Source organism: Schistocerca piceifrons, chromosome X, assembly GCF_021461385.2.
Source record: "Schistocerca piceifrons isolate TAMUIC-IGC-003096 chromosome X, iqSchPice1.1, whole genome shotgun sequence".
Classification (NCBI taxonomy): domain Eukaryota; kingdom Metazoa; phylum Arthropoda; class Insecta; order Orthoptera; family Acrididae; genus Schistocerca; species Schistocerca piceifrons.
Genome location: NC_060149.1, coordinates 716,294,770 through 716,309,820, shown reverse-complemented (window position 1 = coordinate 716,309,820; position 15,051 = coordinate 716,294,770). Strand labels below are relative to the sequence as shown.

At 37.1% G+C, this 15,051-nt stretch overlaps 2 protein-coding genes and 2 non-coding genes across 4 annotated transcripts in view; 2 read left to right on the top strand and 2 right to left on the bottom strand.

Moving 5' to 3' along the window:
• The window catches only part of LOC124722047, a 328,949-nt gene extending 314,105 nt beyond the window's left edge, over nt 1-14,844 (top strand). The window contains exon 13 of the mRNA XM_047247237.1: nt 11,254-14,844. Within this exon, the coding sequence (XP_047103193.1) occupies nt 11,254-11,369 (116 nt within the window). The 3' untranslated portion in view covers nt 11,370-14,844. The remainder of the gene's footprint in view (nt 1-11,253) is intronic.
• Nucleotides 1,977-2,051, bottom strand: Trnas-cga. Its single transcript has one exon. It is a non-coding gene; the product is annotated as a tRNA-Ser (tRNA).
• Nucleotides 2,452-2,526, top strand: Trnas-uga. The gene has a single exon. It is a non-coding gene; the product is annotated as a tRNA-Ser (tRNA).
• The window catches only part of LOC124722669 (spidroin-1-like), a 33,702-nt gene continuing 30,184 nt past the window's right edge, over nt 11,534-15,051 (bottom strand). The window contains exon 3 of the mRNA XM_047247813.1: nt 11,534-11,602. Coding sequence (XP_047103769.1) covers nt 11,534-11,602 — 69 coding nt within the window. The remainder of the gene's footprint in view (nt 11,603-15,051) is intronic.

Sequence of the window (15,051 nt, the reverse complement as noted above, 5' to 3'; positions counted from 1 at the left end):
AGTTCCTAGCCCTGATTATGTGGGTTTTTTTTAGTTGTATGGTTGCACAAATCAACATAGGAAGTATGTGGGGCCAAATTGTGGTAAAGGCGGTAACTATTTATCGAACCTGTGCTGATCCTGCTAAGTGCCTGTGGATTATTTTGTCTTTTCATCTGGTTTGATAGAGTTTTAGCTTGTGAATTCTTGATTGCTCAGAACATCCTTCAGGAGTGCTCGAGTGTAGATTATCATCATCCCATTGCAGTATAAGTTGAACATTAGACTAGGAAAACAGCTGAGAGAGAATTATATAAGACACAATATCAGCTTCATGTAGTGTGCCAACAGCTTTTACTCTCAACAGAAATTGCTTTACTAACATGAAACTGAATGTGTGTGACGGCGCCTAGTCTTCCTCAACAAAAGGTATTATTTAGAAATGTGACACAATTTTACCCACGCAAAGGTTTGCGATGCATATGGGCCGTACTGCAGTCTGCATGCACATATACAGCAATATTTATACTTGCACTCTACAATCCATTTCTGACTTACCACAAAGTGTGCATATGTACTGATCCTTCCCCCTTCTCCCCCACCACTTGGCCATCTATTCCATTTATTAATGGTGTGAAAGATGAACAGCTGCCAGCAAGTTTTTATGTAAGCTCAAATTTATCTCATCCTGCTGTCATGGTCATTTCATGAGATATGCATGTATGAGAGGAAATAACATATTGTTTGACTACTCTCGGCATGGCAGTCAGAATATTTAACAGAAACACATTGTCATGATGGAAAATGACACTCTTGTAGCTTTAACCACTGAACTGTTTTCGAATTGTCTGTTTTCTCCATCTCCCCTACTGATCTTGTATTTTAAATGTGCCAAACTGGTAATTTCATTAAATAAGACTTCTTCCCTTCATTGATGAATTCTATTTCCTTTCGAATTTTCTAATGGATCTGTCTGCAACATGTCTTTTGTATGATACAATTTATTTGATCATTTAGTGTAAATTGTTCTGAACACACTTGAGTTCCTAGCAACCCATTTTACATGATTTGATGGTACTGTGAAATAGTTTTGATCCACAATGACAGTAAGACCTCAGTGAGGTGAGAGCTATAGGTGAAATGATCAATTTCCATTTGGTGTGATAAACGACTGCTTGCCCCAAATATAAAAAAAAAAAGGTAAGATAATGAAGAGAAGTAGGAAAAACTCATGTATTGTTCAAATACAGTATTCATGGTATACTGCTAGACAAAGTTGTGAAGATTAGTTGTAGTGTTGTGGCCTTCAGTACAAAGAGTGGTTTGGTGCAGCTCTCAAAGTTACTCTATCCTGTTCAAACCTCTTGATCTCTGAATAACTACTGATACCTACATCCTTATGAACCTGCTTACAGTATTTCTCTTGGTCTGATCTAAAATTTTTACCCTCTGCACTTTCCTCCAATACAAGGTTGGTGATTACTTGATGTTAGAGACATGTCCTATCTACCAATCCTGTCTTTTAGTCAAGGTATGCCACAAATTTCATTTCTCCCCAACCCTATTCAGTACTGCCTCATTAGTTATATGGTTTGCCCATCTAATCTCCAGCATTTTTTTTTTTTTAAAAAAACAAAAAGATTGACAGTCTACATTTTATATCCTCTCTACTTTGGCCCTCATTAGTTATTTTACAGTCCAAATAGAAAAGCTCATATACTCTTTTAGTGCCTGATTTCTTAATCTAATTATCTCACCACTACCTCGTTTGATTTGACCACGTTCCATTAACCTTGTTTTGCTTTTGTTGTTCATGTTCTATCCTCCTTTCAAGACATTGTCCATTCTGTTCAACTGCCCTTCTGAGTCCTTTGTTCTCTCTGGCATAATTACATCATAATCAGTAAATATCAAAGTTTTTAATTCTTTCCAGAATGAGATTTTCACTCTGCAGCGGAGTGTGCGCTGATATGAAACTTCCTGGCAGATTAAAACTGTGTGTCCGACCGAGACTCGAACTCGGGACCTTTGCCTTTCGCGGGCAAGTGCTCTACCAACTGAGCTACCGAAGCATGACTCACGCCCGGTACTCACAGCTTTACTTCTGCCAGTACCTCGTCTCCTACCTTCCAAACTTTACAGAAGCTCTCCTGCGAACCTTGCAGAACTAGCACTCCTGAAAGAAAGGATATTGCGGAGACATGGCTTAGCCACAGCCTGGGGGATGTTTCCAGAATGAGATTTTCACTCTGCAGCAGAGTGTGCGCTGATATGAAACTTCCTGGCAGATTAAAACTGTGTGTCTGACCGAGACTCGAACTCGGGACCTTTGCCTTTCACGGGCAAGTGCTCTACCAACTGAGCTACCGAAGCACGACTCACGCCCGGTACTCACAGCTTTACTTCTGCCAGTGGAAGGTAGGAGACAAGGTACTGGCAGAAGTAAAGCTGTGAGTACCGGGCGTGAGTCGTGCTTCGGTAGCTCAGTTGGTAGAGCACTTGCCCGTGAAAGGCAAAGGTCCCGAGTTCGAGTCTCGGTCGGACACACAGTTTTAATCTGCCAGGAAGTTTTTAATTCTTCTTCCTGAACTTTAATTCCTTCTCTAAATTTTTCTTTGATTTCTTTCACTGCTTAGTGGACTCAATGAACTTGAGCAATGGGTTCAGGCCAATTGCGCTAAATAGACCATAACATGGATCTTAGAAATATAACTGCTTAAACTTACCTTCAATTTAAGACTAATAAATTGCAAAATTTTAGGGTCCAAAGATAAGTTAGTGGAACTGGAAGCAAAATTCAATATCACATGGATTCAGTATGGCCATTGAAATGCAACAGAAACTAAAGTTAAATTAAAATCAGGACCTTTGTTTTATTGCAGAGGAACAGAGTAAGATATGCCATGGAAATTGTAAAAATACAGGCACCATTATTCTCACATTCTGATGAGCTAGACCATCACTAAAAAGACCTACAGCTGATAATGAAAGCCAGCAAATCATCACTAAAAGATGAGAATAAGGTACTTTAAACCGGAAAAATTGGAAAAAAAAGAATGAAAATTTTGAAATTGGAAGTAATCATAGACCAAAAGATTGAGAGCAAAAAGTCAAAGCAAACTCGTCAATCGGAAAGTCAGAAACATTTGTGGGAACTTACCTAAGAACAGGGAGGTGTACCACATTAAATTAAGCAACGAGTTCCACTTCTTACAAATTATATATTATACAGACACAGATGAAAAGGACAAATGTTTCACAAAGGTACTTATACAAACAAGAAAATCTGTTGAACATTCAACAAAATTGAAAGAAAAGAAAAGAAAATTTTGCAATGAACAAGGCAGCTGGTAAAGAGAAGGCAATAGCTTAGAGGGAATGATAGGCCTACTAAACACATTATTGAATTTTCTGGATTAAACAAAAATATTCAAAAGTATATTCCAGAAGATGGGAAAATGCACTGAAAAATTAAAAGAAGCAATTAACACAGGAAAAAAGAACCACATATATTGTGTGTTTGTGTGTGTTTGCTTTTGGGTTGATCACTCCACTTAAGGGGAGTGCTAAAAAACAAATTTTCACAGTATTTGTCTTCTTTTTCTCTCCCCCCCCCCCCCCCCCCCCCTCTCTCTCTCTCTCTCTCTCTCTCTCTCTCTCTCTCTCTCTCTCTCTCTCTCTCTCTCTCTCTCTCTCTCTCTCTCTCTCTCTCTCTCCCCCTCTCCCCCTCTCCCTTCTGTCCACTTTTTTCCTGTTTTCTTCTATTGTGGTGTGTTTTCTGATTTTATTTTTTTCCTTTGTATTTGTGCCTGTCTGTCATGTAATCTGTGAAGATGTTGAGTTTCTTGAGGTTTTCCATGGTTTCCTTTACCCAGTTGGTTTTCACTGTATTGGTTGTCACTATGTTAAAAATTTTCTTGGTCAGGCTATTTTTCATGTATCCTATGTATGTGCATATGTGTGTGCGCAGAACTTTGTCCTCCGTTTCTATATGTTGTTTTTAATCATCTCTGTTTGTTGGTACAGTTCTTTTGTTGGCCTCTTTATTGAGATCCCCGGTTTGTGGTCCATCCCATAGATTCTCAACATTTTCCTCTCATTTTCCATCTCTTCGATTTTTGTTCTTCCTTCGATTATTATTGTTTGAGGCAAACAAGCTCTCAGGTAATACTACTATACTATAATGTATTAATTTGGCATTGGTGGAAATACTTCTTTTGTTGTAATGGTTCTGTTTGTCTATAATTTTTGTAGTTTTGCGATCCTTTTTTCATTGGATGTTGAGTTCAGTCCTGTTTCCTGTATAATCTCTCCCATGAATTGGAACTTGCTACTTGTGTTATCTTTCCATACTTTGTTACCTGCATGTGTTGTCCATGTACTGAATTTTTTCATATAAGATTTGTAGTCTTGTTTTGGCTGAGATTTTATGTTGTCTCCAGAGATTCTCTGGCTTTTTTCCTGTTATTTAAGAAGCTACATCATTGGCACCTTTAACCCATTGACTTCTTTATGCCATGTCCTGACTATTTTCTCCAAAACAAGAGTTAAATAGATGGGGTGACATGCCACCTCGCTGCCTCACACTTGTCCTGACTTAAAATGGTTCAGAGATCTATCCTGTATACCTCAGTTTGGATGCTGTATTTGTTAATGTCAGCTTTCTGGTTTTTATGTCCATCTTCACTTCTTCCAGTGTGTTGAAAAGTGTTTCTCTGTCTAGGGAGTCATAGGCTTTCTTAATGTTGTCAAATGTTATTGTGGTGTTCCTGGACTTTATTGGTGTTAATGTTGTTCTTGGACACCAGATGTGTTCACTGCATGGCCTTCCCTTCCTGAACTCTCCTTTGTATTCCCCTGTCAGAGTGTCCATCCGAGGCTCCAGTCAATTTAACAGGGCTTTAGATAGAATTTTGAATGTTACAGGCAGTAGACAATTTCCTCTACAGTTGCTAGGGTCTCTCTTGTCCACTTCCTTGTGAAGGGAGTGTACAAGTGCTGATTCCCATTCTTCTGGTACCTTTCTGTTTCCCAGATGTTTTTGACGATTCTGTGTATTTTGTGTGTTATGTTCTCATGAGCTAATTTTCAGATTTCTGCAATCAGTCCATCTTCTCCAGGTGCTCTGTTATCTTATTGTTTTCATGATCACCTTGTGTGGTGGCTGTTTGGAATTGAGGGCACTGAATTAGTTTATGGCAGTTTAACAGTGTGTCAAAGTACTGCACTAATATTTCAATTCTTTTTTGGGTTTGTCTCAAGTGTTCTGTCTTGTCTTCAGAAGCATAAGCTTGGAGGTTGATATCTTGTCATATTTTCTCTGAATGTTCTGTAAAAATTGTGTGTGTTCTGTTTGTTGAAGTATTCTTCCATCTCTTTCAATCTGTCGTTTTCATAACCTCTAACTACAGATTATTTGTGAAGTGGTCTTTGGTATCCTGAATTCTTTCCATTTTTGAATGTTGTGTGGCTCTGTCACATGTTGTGCTCCACCCTTTCTCTCAGGGGGTCTCCCCCCCCCCCCCCCCCCCAATTTTAAAAGCTCCACCATTTTTTCTGACAGTTCTGTCCAGTTTACTTTCGTAATTTTTCCTGTTATTTCTGTCTTATTTAATTGTACACACTCTGGGTCTGTTCTGAAAGTTCTGTTGGTTTTCTTGATTTATCTATTGGGTATAAATTTCAATTTAAGATGGAGCAGGTGGTTACTGGATTTGAAAATTTTTTTTCGTTAATCATACAATCATTATTTGGCATTTTTCATAGATATCACTATATGATCTATCTGAAATGCTCCTAGGGTGTTGTAGGGGGATTTTCAAGTTCATAGTTTCTTGTGTGTTTCCTGGAATTGCATGGTCATTATTTTGAGGTCAAAATGCCTGCAGAAATTTCAGTCTCTCTCCAATCTTGTTTGTCCACTTTTTTTTCCAGTCTAATCAGGCATTATACCTCCTGGTAACACTTCCACATGCTTTGTGTGAATTTTGTTTGGTTGTTTCCAGATCTTCCCAAAGATCGTCTACCATCTATGGGTTTTTACTGTTGTAGTTACTTCTGGGGGCATGTGCAGTGATTAGTGTATAATCTTTGTTTCCAGATCATATCATGAGTGTTGATAATTTTTCTGATTTTTAGGTGAAATCTATTACAGAGTCCAGTATAGATTTGTGTACTAAAAATCCTGTGCCACAGAATTGGAGATTTCTTACTGAAATGGTTATGGCTGGTTTACCCTTGTATATTCTGCAGTTTTCAAAGTCAAGGGTATTCTCCTCGGACAATTGTGTTCTCTGTATTGCTAGAATTTGGTATTGAATTTATCCATGGTGTTTGTCAGGTGTTTAAATTTACCTGGTTTCAGTAGTGTATCCATGTTGAGTGTTCCCATGTAAAACATTCTCAGTCTTGAGCGTTTTTGAGAAGCTCCAATTATCAGATCTATTACCCAGTCTTACTGACTGGGGCCCAGGGTAGTGGATTCTTTCTCATTGTTCTGTCATGATGATTGGTTTTATTGGTGAAATCCGAAAAGATCTCGCATAATTTCAGCTGGAGTTTAGACTTCCACAAGATTCAATCACAGCAGAGCGCACAGCCAACAGACACTGGTCAGAGTACTAGCTGCTACCTCAGATTTATGTGGATTTTGGGATTTCACCTCAGGGTACTACCATCTGGAGCCAGATGGACCCGTTTTTTTTTTACTAAACTGGCATCAGCACAATTTTCAGAGTATTTTTTGGTATAAAACCTGTATCTCAACACCGCAAGTCGTTGATTATTTCAGCAGCATTAAATAATAATTCAACTTCGAATAACTCAGATTCTCATCCTTAGTGCAGGATTAACAGATCTGGGTTATTTCCAATTAATAACTTGACATATATTCCTCTGTGCTTTTCATTTTATACCCTTCAGGTGTAAGACAAAAATAATTCAGTTAGGTTTGTCAATTCTTAGCCTGTCAGTGATGGGGACAGTTACAAAAAGAAAAACAGACCCAGCAGCCAATACCACGCATATATTGATGTTCTTCAGCCAATGAACTGAAAATGTTGTGTTGTTATAAAATCAGTCGTAATTAACTCGGTCACTTTGGAATGACTATACAGTGTTTCACATGTAAGTTTTTCCATATTTCTTTCCATAACAGAGCAGCTTACAATCTTGTATGAATTACATATTTTTTTCAGAATGAGATTTTCACTCTGCAGCGGAGTGTGCTGATATGAAACTTCCCGGCAGATTAAAACCGTGTGCCGCACAGAGACTTGAACTCGGGACCTTTGCCTTTCGTGGGCAAGTGCTCCACCATCTGAACAACCCAAGCATGACTCATGCCCTGTCCTCACAGCTTTACTTCCGTCAGTACCTCATCTCCTACTTTCCAAACTTCACAGAAGCTCTCCTGCGGATCAGAGCTTCTGTGAAGTTTGGAATGTAGGAGACAAGGTACTGGCGGAAGTAAACCTGTGAGGACAGGGCGTGAGTCGTGCTTGGGTTGCTCAGATGGTGGAGCACTTGCCCACGAAAGGAATAGGTCCCAGAGTTCAAGTCTCGGTGCGGTACACAGTTTTAATCTGTCAGGAAGTTACATATTCTTTTGTTATGTATGTGTATATTCTTTTCATCAGTAACTCTTTCCATCAGTAACTCTTTACATTTGTGTTGCATATATTTCCATTTATATTGGATTTTCAACACCTGCCAAACGTTTTCAATGATGTCTCTAATTTTTTGTATGTACACACACCTGCCCTATACAGTTAGTGTCCACTTTTGGCTAAACATACTAAATATGCATTTAACAATACATGATGATGTTGGAGGTAGGAGTAATTTCTTTTACTCCAAATAATACACTTAAAAAGGTTTTCAATCTTATTCCTTTGGATATAACAAATGACAAGGTACCACAGTATCCAACAGGTTTTTATTTCCATGTTAAGTGACTTGCATCTTTCTGGATTCCACCTTTTTACAGTTTAGATAGAAGATAGCACATCAACAGTAAACAGACAATTGGTCACATGTGTGAAGATTTTATACAAGTTTGTATATGGTACTTCAGAAGATGAATTTGATGCACAGATACACAAGAATGGAAATAATATTTGAAAATAATACCAGATGTAGTATGTAAAGATTTTTAAGGCAAGGAGAAAGATGCTCAAAAATGCATTTAAATAGGAAAGATAAAAGGTGGAGAAAAGTAATAAAAAAGAAACTTGCAATATTATTTAAAGAATATCTGTGGAGGAAGGCAGTTATGCAGAACTAGAAGAATATTGTAATTGTTTTACATAAGATGAAAGGAGGTTTAAAAAAAAAAAATCAGCCTTTCAGCCTCCTCCACAGTCAGATTATAAAAGATCTCCAGCCACATAGGAGAAACACTAGATGTTAATTAAGCAAAGTAAAACACTGGTTTTAAAATGACCACTAACAAGTAATGACCAAAATTATGAAATAGTGCAGGATAATGGGTTACCTGCTTTGTTTGATATTCGTTTATTTTGAAATAGCTTTTAAAGTCTGTCAACTACTTCTGTACCAACAGCCGTTGAAAACCAAATCATTGGTACAACATACATTAGTATACTGAAGAATGTGTGTCAATTGTAAAGCTTCCATCAAACTTCTCTAGGAAATTGGTAAATAAAGAATTGAAAGAAGGCTGAAGCAAGGAGATTTCATGTCACTAAAACTATTCTAAACAGCACTGGAGAAACTTAAGATCTCTAAACTGAATAAAAACCCAGTACAGCTTAATGAAACATATTTGAATCACTTTCATTTTATAACATTGTTCTGTTCTCTTGAAGTGCTAATAAACGTACAGTAAACTGAAGAACTTAGTAGAGCAAGTTTGAAAGCATGTATGAAAATTAATTATAATAAGAGTAAAATACACTTAGGTGACAAGTCATGGGGGTAACAATATGCAGATATATGGGTGGTGGTAGTATCGCATATACAAGATATAAAATGGCAGCACATTGATGGAGCTGTCATTTGCACTCGGGTGATGCATGTGAAAAGGTTACGGGCATGATCATGGCCACTTGATGGGAATTAACATAATTTGAACATGAAATGGTAGTTTGTGTTAGGTGCATGGGACATTCTGTTTTGGAAATAATTAGGGAGTTCAATATTCACAGATACAAAGTCTCAAGAGTGAGCCGAGAATGGCAAATTTCAGACATTACCTCTCGCCACAGGCAATGTAGTGGCTGAATGCCTTCACACAATGACAAAGGGCAGTGGTGTTTGTGTAGTGTTGTTAGTGCTAACAGACAAGCAACACTGCTTAAATAACTATAGAAATCAGTGTGATACATACGACAAGTGTCTCCGCTTGGACAGTGCAGCAAAATTTGGTTGTTAAGGGACTGTAGCAGTAGATGACTGGCATGAGTGCATTTGCTAACAGCATGACATCGTCTTCAGTGCCTCTCCTGGACTTGTGACCATATCAGTTGGACACTAGATGACAGGAAAACTGCGGCCTGGTCAGATGAGTCCAAATTTCAGTTGTAACAGCTGATGGTAGTGTTGGAGTGTGGTGCAGACCCCATGGAGCTATGGATCCAAGTTGTCAATAAGGCACTTTGCAGGCTGGTTTTTGGCTCCACAATAGTGTGGGATATGTTTACATTGAGTGGCCTGGGTCCTCTGGTCCAACTGAACTGATCATTTACTGGGCATAATTATGTTCAGTTAAATGCAGACCATTCTCAGTAGTTCATGGACTTCGTTTCCAAACATTGGTGGAATTGTTATGGATTATGATGTGCCGTGTCACCAGGCCACAACTGTTCATGATTGGTTTGAAAAACATTCTGGACAATTCAGGCAAATGATTTAGCCACCCATAAAACATTTATGGGACATAATCAAGAGGTCAGTTTGTGCACAAAGTTCTGCACCAGTAAAACCTTCACAATTATGGATGGCTACAGGGGTAGTATGGCTCAATATTTCTGCATGGGCTTCTGACAACTTGAGTCCATGCCACATCAAGTTGCTGCACTACACCAGGAAAAAGGTGGTCTGACATGACACTAGGAGGTATCACTTGACTTTTGTCACCTCAGTATACTATGTGATAAAGACAATGAAAGATAATTGCACAATAGAACCAGTTGATGAGAGTTTGTACTTAGAACAGCTGAAATTAATGACTAGCTGGGCAACAAAAAAATAAATAGAAGAGTGCATTTGGTAAATTAGACACTTCATTTTGAAAATTCTAATGCATCTGGAACTGGAAGCTTTACTGATTACGGCAGTGAGACATGGACTTAAATGCAACACTATTTTAAAACCTGTGCATTGTTCAGCAAACAATAAAAATATGCATGCTGAGAGTCAATAAAGGAAAATCAGTGTGAAATCTTTGTCACAAGTGTCACGTTTAGCCTTATCTAGGCCAATTGAGCTGTGGCTGAATGTTTCATGTAGTTCTTAGCATCTTATTGGATCAAGATACTACTACCTAACACTAAAAATCAATCTCTTCATTGGAATAGTGGGCTGCTGTTTTATCTTTGCTCAAGAGGGAGGGCTGCCTGCAAGGTCACTGTTATGTGGTGACAAGGCACTAATTCTGTATTGGTATTTACTGGTATTTTTAGGTGGCACAGGCAGGCAAGCACTTGTAAAAAAAAGTTTCCCTTCTGCATCTACCATAAAATCAAAAGGATTGCTGAGAGACTTAAATCTGTTCAGTGATATACTTTTCGTGGAAACAGCAAGAACAAAAACAGCTACTTGCATCAGAATCTAAGCTCCTATGCAAATATACTGTTCTGCATAAAGATACTATGGAGGCTAATAGAGTACCCATAAAGCAAAACATCTCGGGGAAAATGACTGATTTGATGGCTATTTTTAACTCTGGATATCATGTATTTATTGAAGTACATGTATTCTGAATACAAAATTGCTTTAAAACTTGTTTTCCATTTGTTGTTGTCGATTTTAGAGCACGTATTGTCACAATTTGATGGCCACCCTGTAATAACTACTACTGTATTCCATTACCATGGTATTCAGCTTCTAGTATTTTTTTAACATCACTGTGACCTTTCCAGATCTGTATGACACTCTTAAATAGTACAGTAAGCAAGCCAAGAAAGTAGTTATTCCATAATAAAACATATTCCTTCCCTATGAGACCATTGTAAATGTTTTCATATTCTATAATGCTGCTGCTGCTGCTGCTTTAATTTGTATACATGCTTATGAAGCACTTCCTTTTTGCAGCACCACCAAGAGTGCCAGGCAGGGAGACCAAATCAGCATCATCAGTGACTACACCCAAAGGATTTGCAATTTTCCTATTAATACTATTTACCCTGGGTCAATGCTGTGTATTGTAAATCCTAGCCTATGCTCACTGTTGTGAGGAAATCTTTCTGAAAAAAAATGGCTCTCCAGCTGGTCCAAGGAACAATATTTGTCAGGAATTGAAGGGAATGCTTTGAATGAAGTCAAATTTCATTGTGGTCTTTCTCAGGAGTCAAGCAAATATTACAGTACTGTACTAAGTATTATCAGAGTCATTCTTAGCAACCAGCAGGACAGAGTACATGAGCTTTGTATTAGTAGTACTCTGTAAAATAATTATTTTTGTACATTATGAGAGACAATGTATGAGGTGATGTGTGATAAGATATGCTTGATTTTTGACATGTATATACACAGTTAAGAGTAAAGTGTGAATGTGTGAATGTAAAATACCTTTCCTGTTGTGTATAAAGTAAGGTTTACATGTAAAATATAGCTGTTCAGATTTGAAGCAGACAAAACTTGTGATGTGTAATTGTCAATGATAGAGTAATTATGTATGTCTTGTTATGGATTTTGAACACTTGTTGGAGAAAAGCTCTTTCCACAATCTAATGTAGCAAACAGTGCACCATTTTCGGCTTATGTCAAATACTGTAACACAGTAAACCACTGAAAATGCTAATGCTGTAAGAATTTGTTTTCCATTGTTCCATATGAGTTTACACCAACTTCATACCAAAGAATAAAGGTTTTCAAAGTAATCTTAGTCATGTGTAAACTTGTGACACTGTAAAGAAGACATTTTTAACAGCTAACACAAAATAAAATTGTAGATGATTTCATTTGATGCAAAAAATGGAATAAACAAACAAAAATAATGACTTACTTTAATATTTTGTTCTAGCAATGACTGACACTCTGCAGTTACTCACCAAAGGCACCCTAACAAATCCCATATTGTAAACATATAAATAATTTAACGGTTTGAAACTGCTCAATGATATGCCATGTTTCTTATAATGGACATGATAGAGTGCAGTAACAGTTCGACTTGATCATTGTATTTCACATAATCATAGTAGTTTTGCACAGTTCAATTATTCATTTTATATCTATCTCAGAAGTGCACTCTTTCATGAATTGATTAGTTTCTAGTGCAAAAAGCAACGGAACTAATATGTGATGTATGAAATAAGGTTTCAAATAAATATGTAGAGCATAAAGTGAAGTTTGACATACTAAAATTGAATATATACATTGGTAACTGTTATGTAGTAGATATTTAATGTCAATAGACCTCAGTCAAACACTGTACCTGAATTAATTTAATGGAGAAATTTGGCATTTTTATAAGCACTTACTCATAGCAACACATCTGACATGATGAGCACAATAAAGGTTTAGCTTAATTTTATACATATATAGAACCAACCCAAGTGGAAATATAGACAGCTACAAGAAACGTGAGCTTTTTGAAGCCTGCTTGGTGAACAGTGTTGTTGAATTAGTTGTAGTACAACTGAGCAAGGTACTATTTATATTGCTCTAATATGGCAATGTGGAAAAAAGATTTTTCAGCTGATATGAGGGAATATTATTTTCAGTTGATACTTCTCTTGAAAGATTGAATTGCCTTTAATAACAGTCTATTGTCTAAAGTGTCATAATTTGTTTTTATGGTAACTCTCATGTAAGTGGAACTTGGGGTACGAGATTGTGACCACTGTACTATATGTTCCTGCCACAACACTATAAGAAAATTATGAAGATTTTCAGTACAATTTATAAATGACTGCCATTCCTGTTACACTGTTGCCATTCGCTCCTGGATATTAGTTTTGTGAAGAGTGCTCAAAGTGAAAATTAATGTGACAGGGCCATGATTTTTAGCTACAGTTTGATAAACAACTTTTTCTAAAATGCCAACTTTCATAGCCAGAAATGTCACACTTGTTAAAATATCCAGAGTTATTTTGCTGTGGACTGATGAATTTCCTGATGAAACCCAACACTGCGTCCTAGTCTGCAGTGGGGGATTCCAGATTTTTTGATAGTCTGATGCACACCCTAGCGTGCTACTGACTGAAATAAAATTCCGTTTCTGTGTGCTTCTATATAGAGGCTTGATGTCACACATTTTGAAAATTTGAACGCAACTGGCCATTGTCATTTGCTGTCATACACTTTTGCCGTCGCGCTATGGTACTAGTCTTCCTCCATGGGGTGATACCATTAGCAGATGACAGCAACTGACAACAGTCAATTGTGCTAGTTTCCAAACACGTGACTCCCTATGTGTGGGAGCATGCAGAAACAAGAGTTTTACCCCCTTGAACACGTCCTCCACAGAGAAGGATGAAATTTTCGGTTTTGACCACAAATTAATCCAATCACATCAAAATAGCCTGGAATAGTTTAATAAATGAAACAACTCTGTTTTTAAAACAGCACTGTGAAGCAGCATACAGATTACTTATTATCTAAGTTGTTTGTAAGTAGCCTATCAGTGGCAGTCTTATGCTAGCACTAATCACATTCAAGTTGGTATTGTGTATATACTGCATAGAAATGTCAGCAAATCCTTTGTTTGGAGAAAAAATTGAAAATATAACCATGTAAATATACAGTATCTTGTTAAAATCATGAGGTAGAAGCAACAACTTATTCTAGTTTCAGAAGAAGAGCAGCCACAGTGAACCAATCCATCATGGCACTTCAGTGATCATTGTTAAAATTAGTTGAGAGCTGTAACACACACACACACATTGTCGAGCAGTAGAACTTAGAAATTATGTACAATTGGTCTTCTACAGATGCAAGCATGAACAGTTGATTTTACTTCACAATTTTTGCATATTTATCAAGTTTTCCCTTGACAAAAAAAAAATACTGATAGCTACTAGGTGGTATACACAATGTCAACTTGGAATAGATAAATGCTAGTGTAAATTCCTGAAGGACTAGTCTCAAACATTGGTCAAATAATAATTTGTACATGGCTTAAGGATGTTGAGCCAAGTATTTGGAGGCTGAGGAGCACCATGTATGCAAACTGTTCATACCTATGGTTTGTTTGGATGTTTTGTTTAACTATAAATTCATGATAGATATTTTTGAAAATGGCAGGGTTTGATTACAAAATAAAATCTGGAACTGATTTAGACATCAATACTTATAAATATGTTCATCAGCAGCAGTGTCAGTAATTCCATTGGTTGTTGAATCTTACTTTGTCACGAAAATTGATATGTTCTGGAGTATTTATAATTACTTGTAATTCCTTCCAAGTAATGCAAGAAATGTTAAACTTTTGAAAACTGTCTTCTGAAGATTTATTCCCAGATGCATTTTATGTAATGTATGAGCATTGCCGTAATTTTGTACTTGAAAAGTGAATGCATAAAAGTCGTGTACAGTATGGTCATTTCTCACTATAGTATCACATTATGCACTGAAGACTGAAAACTATATGTCATTGTATACTGAAGCGTTACAAAGTAGTAGAAGGTACTCTGTATGTGTTCTGTTGTCTGTAAATAAAATACTGTGATTCACTGTGTGAATGTGTGAAAGTTATGTACTAAAGACTTTTGTACTTTCCTATTGATTAAATAGTTTCACAGAATACATATCCCAAATTATTTTACTAAGAAATAAAATCTCATGTGCAGCTGTAATTAAGTGTATACTAGTACACTGCATCTGTCGGTGTGCTGAGTGAGTAGCTCTTACTACCATCACTTGCTTTCAGAAGGCGAGCACTTCTTGAGT